We start from the raw sequence: 17,634 nt of genomic DNA, 5'->3' as shown, positions 1-17,634 counted from the left end.
AGCATCGGGTGCATTAATATGGAATATTTCACTTAGGCAAGAAGCAATTGCAACTTGTAAATCAACATGTGCATATTTTAATGGTTCATATTAGTGGAGAGAAATGTGAGCATGGAAATAACAGGTGATTAGTCCACTTGTGAGAGTAAATTTTCAATTTGTTCATATACAGGCAGGAGGTCATTAAGAGACTACAAATTGAAGAAACTGTATTCCAGTTTCATTAATTTTTCCCAACTTTTTGTAGGCACACCACTACATTTATGGGACTAACTTATTCAAAGTGATTTGAATAGCACAATTTTTGCATGTTTCTTTTTTCTTTTTATTTATTATTAATTTTAGAATAAGATACCAAGCACCTATATGAAAATTAAAGTTCAGGTGGAACAAAATTGATACTTGACCAAAAATCAAATTGAAGCAGCAACCCAACGTTTGAATCATTGATAAGCATATGCATTCTACTAGAATAAGATAAGAAGCCCTCGAAAAATCAAGGGCAACAAGCTACTTAAAAGGTTCGGCCGAGCTGAATATTGGAGAGTTCATCCTACCACAAACCCTATAGATATAAAAGATGGGCTGTCAAGAACATAGAGGAGGTGGATGGCAGTTGATGAGATTTCGTTTGAATCACACATGGACTGTAACAAAATACCTTTCAGGGTTTTGAAAGCACTAGCTAAGGCAGAGAAAGAATATTTTGTTCTATTTGTTGGTAACTCTTTGATGCAGTCTAAGCCTGCAACTAAAATAAGGGGTCGAGTTTTGTTATCCTTAATTATTTTCCTACAATTGAAGTCATTAGAGGGCGTTTAATCTATAATTATGTATTAGGGCCTTTAATTTTTGTCATTATCTTTCAATTTCATTATTATCTTTTAATTTTAATCATTGCTTTAAATAAGCCTTAATGGCACTTGGTTGGGTTTTTTTTTTTTTTTTTTTTTTTTAATTTAAAAAAATTGGTTGGTTTTTTTTTTTTTTTTTTTTTTTAAATTGAAATAAAACTTTAATTGTTGTTGTTCAATCCAAATTAGTTTTCGTGCTTGAATCAATAATTTGTTGATCAAATTGAATATTCGGTATTCTTTTTAAAAGAATTAACGAATATTTCATGGCATTCCTTGTGAACCAGCATATTTTGAGGCTAGTTCTCGTGTTCATCTCTTATTTATCGCTTTTGCCTATATTAGTTGGTATTAGAGTTAGATTTGTTCATGATAGAGATGAGTTCTTATGCATGAAATTCAATGTCAGAAGTTTTGTTTCAAGACGAAACCCTTTTTACTCCTTTCAATTAGTCAAATGTGGAAGAATATTTAAATTTCGGTTACAATGGTCCCACAATCTTCAGCGAAGATATTGAAGAATTTGTGGATTTGAATAATGACAGTTATGATGGTCCACCAATTTTCAATGAGGAAACTGACTTCGAATTTTTCAAGATACATAATAGAAATTCCTAGCCAGTTCTCTGTGCATTCAATTACCAACAATCAATTATGGAACTTCAAGAATTGACTATTGCTCATTGCTGGAAATAATCTTGATTTAAGGTTGTACAAAGCTGCTTTAGAAATGATTCTTATTGGAATTTTGCAAAATATTAGCAGCAATTTCAAGAAAGCTTCTCATGAGAGCAGGAGTCCTCTGTGCATCATTTTGGGAATGTTTAAACTCCATTGCCATCAAATTCATAGTTTAGTTTGTCCCGTGTTCCCTAATAGAAATATGATGCAACTAGAGCAGAAAATCCTTTGATTTCATTTTTTGGATGCTAAATAATTTGGATGAAAAAATGGATGGATGATACTTTAATTTTGTTTCCATTACAAGATAATGAAGTCGACCTAAGAACATAGTGCAAGATTCGAGGGTGGATCTTTTCCAATAGGAGGAGAATGATGCCATTCGACCCTACAACTAAAATGAGGAAGCTGAGCTTTGTTATCATTTAGAGCCTGTTTGAGCCTCATTTTTTGTCCAACATGCATTTTGGAATAGTATTTTGATGGAGAATGATGCTATTCGACCCTACAACTAAAATGAGGAAGCTGAGCCTTGTTATCATTTAGAGCCTGTTTGAGCCTCATTTTTTGTCCAACATGCATTTTGGAATAGTATTTTGATGGAAAATGTGTGATTAAAAAATAAGGAAAATTTTTGATTTTGCGTGTAATATTATTTTATTGAAGAATGTGTGGTTGAAAATAAGAGAAAAAATGTATTTTGAAAATAATGGGGACTAAACAAAGTTTTAATAATTTTCTTGTACTTTAGTTCATTCGGTGTGTTTAGCCTTTAATTGTTGATACTCCAATCTCAGTCTAAATTAGTATTCGTGCATGAATCAATAATTTGTTGATCAAATCGAATATTCTGTATTCTTTCAAAGAATCAATGAATATTTCACGGTATTCTTTGTGAATCAATGCATTTTTTAACTTGTTCTTGTGTTCGTCTTTTATTCATGACTGTTGCCTACATCACTCTTGAACTTGAACACCTGTCGAAGGAAAATGATTTGCTCCGATACCAGATTGACGTAGAACACAATCGAACAAGACCGAGATTAAGGAAAAAAGAGGAAGAGAAAGGAGAAAGTGAAAAATGAGAGAATGGAGAATTTAGAGGGAGAAAATATTAGTTTATTCAATATCAAAGTCCACCTATTAAAGTGTATAAGCTCCCTTCATATATAGTTTATCTAGTCTAATTTAATTAGGAAAATATTAGAAAATCAATTAAAACCTTGATTATGATTGTTAAAATAAGTATTCAAGTTGAAAAGTAAACAACTGATAAAACACTAGAAGATTTATTAAATAAAACCATGATTACATTTCGTAAAATAAGTATCTAACTTGGAAAGTAAATTATATAATATCTTTACTAGGATTCCCATCAAGACCTTTATCCACTGAGCTGTTTAATTTAAGGTCTTCGTTGTCCAAATGCCTTCGCTTCTGGAAGATTCTTTGTCCAGGAGCTAGGATTGCCAGAGGGTCGTAGATGGATTTCCTTTTAGAGAAAACTTCCCAGAAAGTTCCAAAGTGAGCTTTCCACTCCTCCTGTGTTCTATAGTGAGGCAAATATTGTTTGATCCCAAGATTAGATCTTCCACAAAAGTTAAGAATTCTTTGGTGTTGAGTTAAAATATGTTCTAAGCCATCTTTTCCTGTGGAAGATGGTATTGCTGAAGACAAGAATGCAATTAGGTAGAAAACATTCTCCGCAGGCGTAACCATAGATGTTCCATTTTTCCACCTGTGAGAAAAGTGATTCAAAATCAGATTGCAAACTGATAGAGGAAACAAGTCAATTTCCTACTACCACAAATTAATACCTTGATTTGTTGACTGGATAGATCAAGACAGGACCATTGCTGGTATCTGAAAGAATGTTGCCAAAAACTTCCTTGGCAAACAGATGAACACTACTTCTTGGAATAAGAAGATTTAGCCAAGGGTGTGGCACTTCCCATAGCCCCTTTTCCTGAAGTTTTAATTCAGAGACATGTACTCTATCCAGGAAATCCACATAGGAGACTTCTGATAAGAAGAGAGTGGATTGAATGTAATTTAAATCTGATAGTAGATTATCAATGTCCTGCATACGAGGAAGCAGTGATGAATATGTGAATAACCTTCCTAAATTGAAGTATCTTCTTTGTATCCGTCCAATAGGATGAAGTGGAGTAAAATGTCTCACCTTATCAATGTGATCAGATTCTTCTAGGTTGAAATATTTTGCAACTTCTAGGCAAAACAGGACCCTACCTTCTGAAGTGAACTGGTTGGCTTGAATGGGGTCTTTGGAACTGAAAGAAGACCTCCAATTGTCTAATAAACCTGTCCTATTTATAATGACAAACCCTTCTATGTAGTTGAAAGAATTTTCAGATGCTATTAAACGCTCTTGGTCTTTGGAAAATATGGTGAAGTCTGAGTAAAGTGCTCGGATCCATTTAACCTGTGAGAAGACATTTCTTGGATTACAAAAATAATCATCCCTGTTGTAACTTTAATCCTATCTATAAGCAAGTGCAAATCTAGTGACCTTTTTGGGTGCTGGTTCTAGAGCAATTCTAGCCCGGGTGATGATACCAAATTGTCCTAAACCTCCAAGTACAGCATGGAAGAGGTCTGAGTGCTGCTCTTCCGAACATATTACCACTTCTCCTGTGCCTGAAAAATGAATAGGATTAGTGTCCTCAGCATTTTGATTGTCATATACAACATTAAGGCATGGCTTTGTAATAGACAAAAGCAACTCATGCTCCTCATTTCAAAGCGACAGTCCTTTCCAAATTAGTACAAGCACTTCATAACTTGAGTGAGAAAATCATGTGCCATTACTGAATAGAACAGGGAGAAGGGTGGTTGAGCTGTCCGAGTTTATCACAAAACAACATTTCTTTACTAGTGTGCAAGAAAAATGAAAAACCAGGGGTTTTCTCCCTAATTATACGATCTTCTGACAGACAGACTAATTCTGTATGAGAACTTACTACTGACCTGTGACAACCTGTAGTTGGTAGACATTATCTATCTGAGGTCCATGCTCGAATGCTTGCCCACTGATTCCGGCATTAGATAAGGTGCCCCCAACTGTAAGATGAAGATAGTCAGTCCAGGATTTTGGTGCTAAGCCATGTTTAAGGCTTTTATGCAGAATATTTATCCATAGTTCGCCAGCAGAAACATCAACATAGGGCATTATTCCGGTGTGAAAACTCATTTCTGGCTCCCGAAGTGATTCCATATTGATAACCACACCTCTGTGTGCTTGTGCTTGGCCTTCAAGGGAGTGGCCATGACCTCTAGCAACAACTGTAAGTTCTGTGGTTTCACCCATTTGAAAAATATTTTTTACGACAGAGGAGATATCAGAAACTGATTTTGGATATAAAACTGCTGATGGCATGAAATGGTATCTACCTCCAAAGTCCTTAGCCGTATGTTCGGTATTTTCAAAGCTTAGATGCCCATCAAATATCATCTCTGCCAATGATGAATGTGCAGTCGCAAAATGTACACTAGGAGACTTTACTGGGGTAAAAAAAGGGTGGTTGGAGCAGAGATTTTTTCTGTTGATTGTAAAGCTAACAAGGAAAACTGTTAGAATTCTTAAGGCTATTGTATTCTGTTTGAAGTTAATCATCTTTTATGTGATGGTAGAGAGAAAGGAAAGGAGCAGTTTACCCTTTTTTGTTTCCTGTACTCCTCTGTGTGAATAAATCAAATAGAAAGTAGTAGAATTGCCTAAAAATGAATGATAGAGATGAGTATATAAAGAGAAGGATGTGGTAGAATCGTCAACAGACATTCATTGTGCAAGTGCTGATGATTATCTATCGTTTACTATAGGGTTTTTTTCAAGATTTTTCTTTGCTCATCCTTCTACTTTCTGAGAAATGATATAAGAAAGAAAGAGATTTCACATAATCCTTGTAGCTTTCAACAGTTTCAGCCACCTTTTTGTCTTTCTCACTATCCATTGAGTTTTTATATTAGTTTGAGCAATTATGCTCACATTTGGAGAAGTTGATGACTTCATTTTCTGGCTGAAGACAATTCTGGATGTTGTGTTACTTGTGTACATGCATTGTTGTCAGTTGTGTATGATATATTATAACTTTTTTTCTTGTCATAGGGCCCCGCTAAATCCCATAAGAACTGATTAGAAGAGGGAGGCGTATAGCATAACTAACATATATCTAGAAATGAAAGGTCTGAAATGGAAAAAATAAAAATAAAAAAGATTAATTGCTGACTCTTAATTTATCGAGAACAAGAATTAGTTGTTGCGATCCCCACTAAATAACTAATTAATAGTATGAATCACCTATCAATTTCTTTGTGTTAACTTATTGGTCTCGTGACTATTTTTCGGGGAAAAAAACCTGAAAACTTATTAATAGCATCAAATGGCTCCACATGTGAGAATGTGTATTTTTTTATTAGTTCATTTATTTATTTTTGCATTTGCTATATACTATTGTCATATTCTACATAAAGCAATTTGGTTTCTGTTTGGAGGGTGAAAAAAAATCTTTATGGGGAGGCCCCTACTGGATACCATGCTTTTAGAGTGTCATCAGTGAATTAGAAAGTTTGTTGTTTTAGCACTTCTACTTATTCTAACATAATCTGCCTAACATTTGTTCTTTTCCTTGGTTTTTTCTTCAAAATAACTGCAATTTCTTCTGCAATGGGTTCTTATCCCACAAAAAAAAAAAAAAAATAATAATAATAATAATAAAAATAAATCTTCTGCAGTGGGTTACACAGCCAAAGACCATTTTATAACTATTTTATTCTCTCAGTTGGGTTAAACTCAGAATATAGAAGGGATTGAGAAGAAATATGGTGGTGGTAAAACCGTATCAGACATTTTACAGCATGCATGTTTTGCTGTGAATTCTATGTTATGTTTGGAAGAAAAAAACTCTATCAGACATTTTACTGCATGCATGTTATGCTGTGAATTCTATGTTATGTTCGGAAGAACCATACCATGCAGACTATTGCCTGTGGACGGATAAATTATCTGTCTTATTTTTTTATCATTTTGTATATATTTGAGTACCAATGAATGGCCTATAAGAACTCTTCCAAGGAAGTGAGGTCATTGTGTCCTGCTTAGAATATTTTGGGCATAGGTATAATATGATGGTCCCAGCTACTTTTGACAATCTAGTTGTTTTAGATCTTTCAATAAATCATGAAAGTAGTGAAGTTATGTATTTATTATGATCAATCAACGTGTTTTCATTTATCATACCATAGTTTCATGGAGAAGGAATGAAGACATGGTGTCTCTCCTGCAAGTTAGAAGAAATGACTTGAATTTAAAGCCATTGTGATCCAGAGTGCCTCTAGTTCTGTTTTTATGGTTCATGTAGGGGCATGGGGCACTTGTTCACTTGTATATGGCACAGAAACAAATTTGAAAGTGGACAGTTTGAATGGGTGAAACACTAAAAAGGTATCAATTTAGTCATGGATCCCAACATTGGGACAATTCTAATTGATTCTCCAATTAAATATACTATTTGTTTGTTGCTTTCTTTGCCAATCAAAGTACTGTCTGTTCCTCTAATCATTCCTCCATTTATTTGGGTTTAATGCACTATCCAAGCATTCAATACAGATGTTTTCATTACATTATTTTTGGTACAATTGGAGTAAACTCTTACTAAATGTATCTCTTATCTTCTTAAATCATGTGCGACATAGTGCGTTAAAAAAATAAAAAAAGAAGCATTTCACCTCTTTTTTTTATGGCACAATTATGCTGTTTATGCAATGTTTTGCAATGGGAAACTTGCAACATTATTGTATGCGATGATGTTACAATGATGTGATGAAGTTGATGTCTTATCGTGTGGTTGAGATTATGATGATCAATGAGATTCCTCATTCTTGTACTGTTTCCCATTTGAGGAGAGTACAATACCATCTCCACATCTCCAAGAAAAAGTCTTATTGTAGACACTGATCATAATTTGTACTGCACCATATCTCCAGAGGAGATAATACTGTTGGCATTTTTCTACAAAAGTAGTTAATGCATGCATCACATTCATAGACTATGATTCAAATTTCAATTGTTGAATGGAATTCTTTTATGCAGGAGTGGAATTGAATTATTAAAAGTTTTGAGATGATGTTAACGCAATTCTAGACGAGTTGCGTGAGCAATTTTGAGCTTCATTCAATTCCACGTACTGAACATGTCAACACCTATGTTTACTTATAGATCACTCTTGATATTATTTTGACCTTGTGTTGTACCATTCCTTTAGTTATTCTGTTTTTTGCTCATGTATTCAATTCCTAGGGGGGCTACCTCTTCAAGTGTCAAGAACAATGTCACAGTTGTGTGCCAAATATGCATGTTATTGGAAGCTAGTGGTAGATAAATGGTTGGCCTTTGTCAATGTCTTTTACTTATATTAGAAAGTTTCCACTTATCAATGACACTCCTTTCAAGTTTATTGGTACCATTTTTGGAAAAAGTAATGCCAATAATTCCACATCTTAGATTATTTCGCTTGGTTCATAATTTCTTACAAGAAATGGAACATGTGAAAGTTGAAAGCATTTGTCAATACACAAAATTTTATTTTATTTTATTATTATTATTATTTTATTTGGATTCCTTGTTTCAGATGATTGTATGTTTGAATTTTATCAAATACAAATATCTATCCTATCCACTATGCTTCTTGTTAGTGGCTTCAACATTATTTATGCTGAACCTTGCGCCATTATTAGCCTCTTTTGTTTTTTGGTGGGTTATGAGATAACATTATATGATCAAATTTAATAATAAGAATCAAAATTTAACTTAGCTCCTTTATGGCACGTAATCTTTAAAATTCATTTTCATTTTTAATCTTTTTTTTAAAAAAATAATAATTTTCCACGTTGATTAATAATTTTTTTACTTTTTAATTATATATCCTTAAAAAAAATCACTTTTCAAAAAATTTACATTAAACTTTCTTATATAGAAATGTAATGTAGTGAGGTCCTATCCATTCGACATTTTCTTTTATTTTCTTTCTTAAACTAAAAATGTAAGCGATCATGTCCATACATGTTACTCTATAGTTTCTGTCTGTTTGGTATGAATTAAAATTTAAAATTTTTAATTTAAATTAAAGTTAACAATTAATGTTAATTAAATATTTGATAGGATTCACAACTTTTCAACTATATATATACTAAAAAAATTATTTTAATCCCCAATAAAAATGAGCATATTTCGATTTAACTTGTCATGGAAAATTTAAACAATATTTAGCTAAGAACACTTGCACAACAATCCCTCCAAAAAAAAAAAAAAAATTAATAATAATAAATAAATAAATAAATTAAAAAAATTATAATAATTATTGCACTTGATTCACAATGTCAAATATGTGGCTGTGATATAGTGAACATAATTTGAAGGTTTTGATTAGAGAATTGAAATCTATAAAATAAATATACGGAGTTAGCTCAACTATGATTAAAGAAATATAAGAGTGCTTACCCTACAAGTTAATTTTTATTTCCCTTATATGTTATTTACCAATATTTAATCAATGCTAAATTTTACTCTTAATATGCTTCGTAAAATTGTGGATCGTTTGAATATAGTAATTTGGAAACTCAAGATTTAATTTTTATCTTAAAAATTAATATTATTAAGAAGAGTAGCCAAAATTTTCTGTTTCTCATTTATTATTTTGATATTTTATTTGTGTTGAATTTTACTTGGCACAAAAAAATTATAAAGTAGTATGCATGAGAGAGAGAGAGAGAGAGAGAGAGAGAGAGAGAGAGAGTAGAAACATTATTTATAAGAAATTTGCATTTTTCTTCCTCAATCTTTGGGGAGAGTAACAGATTTATCCTCAATTTTTCTAACATAATCCAGCCTTTTCTTCATTTTGATTATTAAACTACAAATGTACCCTTCTCCTTAAATAAATAAACGAAACGAAACAAAACAAAACAAAACAAAACAAAAATATAAAAAAATTGCAAAGTTAATAACTTTTCAAAAAGTAGAAATAAACACAGCTTAAAACAATTAAGTATAATATTTACACATGAAATAAAGAATTGATAAGAAAATCATTTTTCCTAACCAAGATCACCACGCATCTCTATCAAAGGCCACGCACACCAACCTATCCCTCCTAATCCACTCCATCCGTGGTCAAACACCAACTTGATATAATAAATAATGAATTGACCTTTTAATTTATTTGAGGGTACTGAAAATTTAATTAAATTAGTCATGAAAACTAAATCAAGAAATTATTTATTTTGTGTAAATCTTTTAGGTCACAATTCATCATAAAAGATGTTTAGATTCAGACATTTTTTGTTAAGCTCCATCCTTCTCATAATCCTCAGCTAACATCTTAACTATGGGAACATTAATAAAGTTTTGCTTGACAAATATGGACATTGCGAGCCGATCATTTAGCCTATAGTGATATGTACACTTCTATACATTTTTACTACAAATAGAGAAAAAATGATTAATAAGAACCACTAGTCTAAAGGTGGTATTTGACCATAGATGGGTTAGGATTATGGTGCGTGGGTGGGTGAGCTTGGTTGGGAAAAGATAATTTAATTTTTTTTAATGTATCTAATTATTTTAAGTAAGATTTATTTGTATTTTTTGAAAATTTATGAGACTCGATTTGCAATTTTTTAATTTTTTTTTTGTGTTACTGCTTTTTTGTATTTTTGTTTATTTAAAGAGAATGGCAAATTTGTTATTTAATGATCAAAGTAGAGAGAATGACGAGTTTTGCTACATTTGAAAATTGTGGATGAATTATGTTAAAAAAAAGTAGTGGGTAGATTTTTACATTCTGCAAAGATTGAGGACAAAAATTGCAATGATCTTTATTAATAATTACATTTTTGTTTCTCAATATGCTTACATCATGTACTATTAATGTCTGTTTGTCTTTAGGAGACTTCTAATTTTTATGTTCTTATGTGGTCAACATTTTGTGCTTATTTCTTACCTATAATCTATATATTAAATATCACATCAAATGAAAATTATTTTTTTAAACGATTTTAATCATACTATAATTCAATTATTTAACTAATACATTATTTTTCATTTTTCAATATGTAATATATACTACAAAATCTTTCTTATGTATAAATTTCGTATTTTTAATTCTCAACTAATTAAAATTCATATTAATCTAGATTTAATAAATCTTGATTTACATGATTTTAGAGTTATTATATATGAATTTATTTTCTATTCATGCATCTAGGAATTTTAATGGATATTTAAATTCATGTATTACCAGTTAATTCTTATGTACCAAATGTAGTATAAAAATATTGCTCATTTGTAGTTGGAGCTGTCAATGAATTGAATTCTGATCCAAATTCGACGAAATTAATGGGAGAAGGATTCAGGATCTCAATCTAATAACCTAATCAAGATTCGAATTTGATAATCCCATTAACTAAATAAAGCAAATATAGATATAGTTCAATCTAATTGAATAACAATACGATCCGATTTTTTAAAATAATAATTTATATATTGCATAATTTTCTTTTCGTTTTGAACCTTGTAAATATAATAAATAATATTAGATAATAGTATAATATTGTTAATTGAAATAACTAAGGAGTGTTTAATTTTATTAACTAAAATAAGATAAAAATAATTAATTCATTTTATAAATTAAACAACCAAAGGGGCCAACAATCGGAGTTACTTTCATTGTTCCCAACTTTCCACCTTCTACATCGGATACTCTCTAAAATATTACAAGATTTGCAATTCATTAATTGGTGGGCCAAGAATTTGATAATAAGTTATCTAGGCCTTTCAATTATAGGGTTTAGAAGTTGATTACTATAAAATATTGAGAAACTTTCATATCTAAAAGATTAAGTATGGTACATTTCGAAACTAGGAACAATGTTTAAAACTTCAAAAATCAGATATTAATTAAATTGTATTTATGAAATAATTAATTAAAAATATATTTTATTAATTAAATATATTAAGATTACAATTCTGCATTAAATCACAAATTATTCTTCGGTCATAAATCAAAAATTTTATAGATCACAATCTATTCATTGATCATAATTTATTCATTGATTATAGTTACAATTTTATAAATCATGACTCAAATTTTTAGGTCACATATTATTTATTGGTCACAAGTTATCAGTCACATATTATTTATTAGTTATAAGATATCCAATTTATTAGTCACAATCTCAAATAATTAGTCACAAAAAATCCAATTTATCAGTAACAATATCAAATAATTTGTTACAAACATCCCACATGCATCACAACCATTAACAATGTCAGGACCACCATCGCTATTGTCATTGCCACTACACCATCAACATCACCACTACACCACCATCGCCAGTAGTACCACCACTACCGTCGATACCAACTGCACCATCGCCAAATACATCGCTGCTGTATCCCACTGTCACAATTGCTTGCTCCAACGACCATCACCCACCATATCCACCTTCTCCTGCAACTCCAATCAACCACTACATCACCACTACCACGACATGCTAGAGTCCACCATCTTATACAACAATACCACGTCACAGCCACCACTCCCACCAACAAAACCCTTAACCCACCACAACCATCTACGTTTTCAATATACAAATCACCCCTAATTCTAACCACCACAAAATCAGAAAAAGAGGAAGAAATGAGGAAACCTTATTTTGGCAAAAAAATTGAACTTCTATTATTGCTGTATGGAATTTAAATCCTTGGAGATTTTCAAATCTCCAGTAGTAAAACTCATAGGTGGGCTCCAACGCCACTACACAACGGTGATACCATGACCGGGCAGGAATCTTGAGGAAGGTGATAGGCGCTACTTTGCTCTTGCATAGTGACGCTCCAAACAGCATTTACACTACATGATTGTGCATCGAATTGTTAGGGCATCGCTTGCAATGGCTGGCTTGTCGGATTGTGCGCCAAATATATTGGGTTGCGTGTGTGTGAAAGCTTGAGATGAGGAAAGAGTGGGTGGTTTTGGTGAATAGAGGTGAGATGATTAGGGTTGTTAGTTGGGAGGATTTTAATGTATGTTTTTAAATTAAAAATAATATTAATTATTGATGTTCAAGAACATCGTTTCAACCTCGATCTCAAACTTGATTGCACGATCTTGTCCTTCGAGATTTATCCAAGCATTAAGGTTTGGCTGTATTTCATTTAGCGTAATCTTTGTCTCACACCTTCTAGAAAACATTAATCTTACTTCGATGACCCTTATTATGTACCTATTACGGTTCGATTCGAACTCAAATAGAGCACTTTCATTGTAACGCAAACACTTTGCATTATAAGGATAAGGGTTATAGATAGTTGGATCATTTTACAACTCTACCACCAACATCTAAAAATATATGACCAAAGTTCATTGTTGCGAAACGTTTTTCATTATTTTCAATTCATAGACCATGTATAAATTCTTTCATTGACTTAAGCATCAAAGAGGTGACGAGGACATACCTCAAGGCCTTTGTTTCAAATACTGAAAGATCTTATTTGTGATCAATCTCAGTCATCAAACTCGAAAATCAATAGATACGATTTTTGGTAGCATCATTGGCACTGTTTATAGGAACCTCTATCAAAAGTCATGGTTAACATACGTTTAGGACATCTTCTAGCAAATTCATCCGCCCCCAATTAGCCCCCAGCCGAAGATCCTTCGTTTTCGCAAAGGGAATCATTCGGAGAGTCAACTCCTCCACCAACAGATATCACTCCTATAGTATTTGAGGAACTTCGCCAACAAGTTGCTACACTGACTTAGTTGCTAAATCAAAGAAATCCGCCTCCAACACCACCACAACAGGGTGTTTTTATGGTAGATGCTCAAGCTCAAGCTTCATGGCTCGGCAACGATGATGCTAAAACTTCAGGCATACTGCATATGGCATCGAGCTCGAGATCAATTACGATGGACTTTGCTGAACTAGATAGAATCATTCAAGATGGGATCACGATGGTATGCTTAAGAATACTCAGGCAACAACAGGGTTCACCCTAACACACATTTTACTCCTGAAGTCTATCATACCCTTTGTCAGATAGATTCAAGAATAAAAGAGTATGATGGGACAATTGACCCCATCAATCATCTCAATGTACATAGAGATAATATGAATTTGCAGGTTACACCTGATGCGGTAATGTGCAAGGCCTTTCCTTAGACCTTTACAAATGTGGCTAGAGATTAATTTTCCACTTTGGAACCTAACTTTATAGTTTTCTTCTCAGACTTGGCCGATAAATTCTCCACTTTCTTTGCAGGCATATCAAGAAGACAGCCGCATCACTTATGAGGATGCATCAATGGTCCAATGAAACACTTCTTAATTTCATGACTAGGTTTAATAAAGAAATACTTCATATTCCCAATCTACACATCAAAATCACGGTCCAGCTTTAACATATTCCATAAGGTGTGAAGTGTTTAAGATGTCTTTATCAAAGACCCCTCCAAAGTTAGCAATCAACCTATTTACCCTAGCCAAGGAATACATTAATATGGAGGAAATCATGTTTCCAATGTGAGATGTCCCGTCATCAAGTAGGCCAGACTAGAAAAGGTCGTATGAGTCTAATCTACAGTAGGATCTTTCTCGGGTCAAGCTAAGGTAACCCCCCTCTAACATCTTTCACTCACTTGAACACCACGAAGTGTAACATTTTGATGGTGATCAAAGACCTTAAAGAACTCAAATTGCTTCCAAGGTTGCAAGCTCCATCTGACACCAGTGATAAAAGCAAGTACTGTGAGTTTCATCGAAATTGAAACTCTCATCAAGAGAGGATTTTTGGGCTCTTATGTCAGTAATGACAGGTGCACGAGGAGTAATCAAAATAGGGACAAGGCTCCTAAAGATAAAAAAATAAGCAATTGATAGCAGGTACCATTAATGCCATCATTGGGGGGACAGACTTGGGTAGAGACTCTAGCAGTGGATGCAAACAATATCTGGGCAATATCCATCAGTTTCGAGTATAGATCGTGGTGGCATGAAAGATGTTACCTTTGAATCAAAGGATTTGGAAGGCATATCTTTTCCACATGAAGATGCCTTAGTCATATCAACAATCATTGCAAATTTTAAGATAAAAATAATTCTGGTGGATAATTGAAGTGCATCTAATGTATTATCTCATGAGACTTTCATTCAGATGGGCATTTCAGCTGATCAACTCAAGTCGTTCAAAACCTCCCTTTAAGGGTTTGGTGGCGGGTCATCACCTCAGAAGGCATTTTTGGATTGCATCTAACCTTGGGACCAGAAGGGAAACAGGTAACACATATCACAACCTTCGAGGTTGTCCGTGCTCTAATGGCCTACAACGCCATATTTGAGAAGCTATTACTTAATAGAATCAGGGCTATTGTATCAATTTTTCACTTGAAAATGAAATTTCCTACCAGTAACACAGTTGGGGTAGTTTGAAGAGGCTAAAAAGTGACCAGAAAACGCTATGTTGCTAGTGTTTGGGAAATTAAAGCTGGCATTGTGCAACTTCCAGAGCTTGAGCTCGTTCTTAACATCATGGGAGACTTGCCCCAATGAAAGAATTGGTGGAGGTCGAGCTCGAGCCTAGCAGAAAACTATCAGTTGGTCGAGGTCTTGATGTAAAAATCATGGCAGAACTTGTTAGCTGTCTTTTACACAACATCCACATATTAGCTTGGAAAGTTGAAGACATGACTAGGATTGACCTGACAATTGCTGTGCACAGACTTAATGTAAACTTGAATGCAAGACCTATTAAACAAAGGAAGAGATAGTTTATACCAAAATGGCAGGAAGTCATACTAGAAGAAATTGCTAAGCTCATTAATGTACAATTCGTTCGGGAAGTACAGTATCCAAATTGGTTCGTCAATGTAGTTCTTATCAAGAAAGCCAGGAAAAAGTGGTGAGTTTGCATTGACTTCACTGCCCTGAACAAAGCATGTCCTGAAGACAACTATTCCCAACCTTGGATTGATAATCTTATAGACAGCACATTGGGCCATAAATGATATAGTTTCTTGGATGGCTTCTCTAGATATCACCAAATCTTCATGGCTAAAGAGGATTAGGAAAAGACCTCGTTCATGGCTGATTCAGTCATGTATTGTTATAAGGTCATGCCTTTTAGGTTGAAGAAAGCGAGAGCAACATATTAGAGACTCATCTATAAGGTCTTCATTCACTTGATTGGGAAGAGTATTGAAGCATATGTGGACGTCATGTTGTTTAAAAGCAAACAAGTAAATGATCATAACTCTGACCTTGAGGAGGTCTTCGCTACACTACTGAAAAACAAGATGAAACTTAATCCTACAAAGTATGCATTTGGAGTTGTATCAAGCAAGTTCTTAGGTTTCATGATCGTACATAGAGGAATAGAGACTAATCCTAACAAAATCTAGGCCTTGATATCTATAGAAACCCCAAAGAGCAAAAGGGATATCCAGAAATTAATCGGTCGGTTGACAGTCTTGAATAGATTTGTTTCCTGAGCAATAGATAGGTGCTTTCCTTCTTTGAAGTTCTCAGGGACAACCAAAGTTTTAACTGTAATGAGAAATGTAATTTAGCCTTCCAAGAACTTAAACAAACATTGGTAGCACCTCTAGTTCTTACCAAGTAAGAACCTGGTCACACCTTGTTATTGTATTTGGCTGTTTCTCAAAACACCTTGTTACTGGTGAAGGAAAGAGAAAATGTCCAGTAACCCATTTATTATGTGAGTAAAGTACTTATTGATGCCGATACTTAGTACACATTAGTTGAACAACTTTCTCTCTCCCTAGTTGTAGTTGTCGGAATGTTACGACAATATTTTCAGTCTCATCCAATTGTTAGACTCACTAACCAACCCCTTAAACACATACTTCAGAGGTCAGATGTCTAAAGAAGATTGTTGAAATGGGTAATTGAACTTGGTAAATTTGATATAGATATCAAGCCGTGACCCACAATTAAGGAGCAGGCCTTGGCTAATTTTATAGTAGAACACACTGTAAGGCCTCGGGGTCGGAGGATAATGACCCAAGCAAAACCTTGGAAATTTGGAAAATTTTCATGGATAGAGCATGAAACAGTTCAGGCTCAGGAGCTAAGGTCATCATGACTAACCTAGATAAAACAACCAAAATCTAGTGTGCACTCAGGCTCGAATTTGATGCTACTAATAATGAAGCAAAGTATAAAGCTATTATCATAGCTCTAGAACTTCCATACAACCTTGAGATTGAACACATGAAAGTTTTTAGCGACTCACAGCTAGTGGTTGGACAGATTTAGGGTACTTTGAAAAGAAAAGACAAAAAAAAAGAGCTTATATTGCTTAAATGTGTATGATCTTTGAAGACAGTTCAAGAGTTGTAAAATTTTGAAAATTGTCCGAGCTAATAATTGCAAGGCTGATGCATTGTCTAAGCTTGCCTTCATTGGACTAGATGGCTAGACAGAACAATGTACATCAATATGGTAACAAAACCTAGCATAAGTCTGAAGACAAGCGTCTTAGATATTGACCATGAGCCCTTTTGTATGTACCTGATAATTGAATTCATAAGTAATGGAAACATACCATTTAACCTCCGGGTTGCAAGGAGCATTAAGTCTTGAGCACCGTGGTACTGTATTATTGGGGAAGTTTTATTTCTTAGAAGTTTCACGCTCTCCTATCTAAGATGTCTTAGACCTGCTGAATTACTCCAAGCTTTAACTGAAGTTCACAAATGGGTGTGTGAGAATCATCAAAGAGTCTAGCTCTTGCTTATACGCTTATAAGTAATGGATATTACTGGCCTAGCATGAAGAAAGATACATCATATTATGTAAGAATGTGTAATAGATGCCAGAAATTTGACAATATCATACATGCTCTCGCCGTAGAGCTAATTTCCATCTATTATTTAGCCTTTTTTGAGCAATGGGAAGTTGACATTACTGGACATTTTTCTTTGGCAAGAGGACAATTGAAATTTGTTGAGCTAGCAGTGGAATACTTCATGAAGTAGGTAGAAGCTGAACCCTAGCAACAATC

At 33.6% G+C, this 17,634-nt stretch overlaps 1 protein-coding gene across 1 annotated transcript; it reads right to left on the bottom strand.

Annotated features, from left to right (window-relative positions):
* Positions 1-2,248: 2,248 nt before the first annotated feature.
* LOC111403866 (cytokinin dehydrogenase 1-like) lies at positions 2,249-6,204 on the bottom strand. Its single transcript, XM_023032502.1, has 5 exons — positions 4,524-6,204; positions 4,066-4,193; positions 3,718-3,978; positions 3,353-3,615; positions 2,249-3,273 (listed from the first exon to the last, which is right to left on the bottom strand). The coding sequence occupies exons 1-5, from the start codon at positions 5,167-5,169 to the stop codon at positions 2,883-2,885; spliced, it is 1,689 nt and encodes a 562-aa protein (XP_022888270.1). The 5' UTR covers positions 5,170-6,204; the 3' UTR covers positions 2,249-2,882.
* Positions 6,205-17,634: the final 11,430 nt, after the last annotated feature.

Source organism: Olea europaea, chromosome 11, assembly GCF_002742605.1.
Source record: "Olea europaea var. sylvestris chromosome 11, O_europaea_v1, whole genome shotgun sequence".
Lineage (NCBI taxonomy): Eukaryota > Viridiplantae > Streptophyta > Magnoliopsida > Lamiales > Oleaceae > Olea > Olea europaea.
This window is presented reverse-complemented; position numbering and strand designations above follow the sequence as displayed.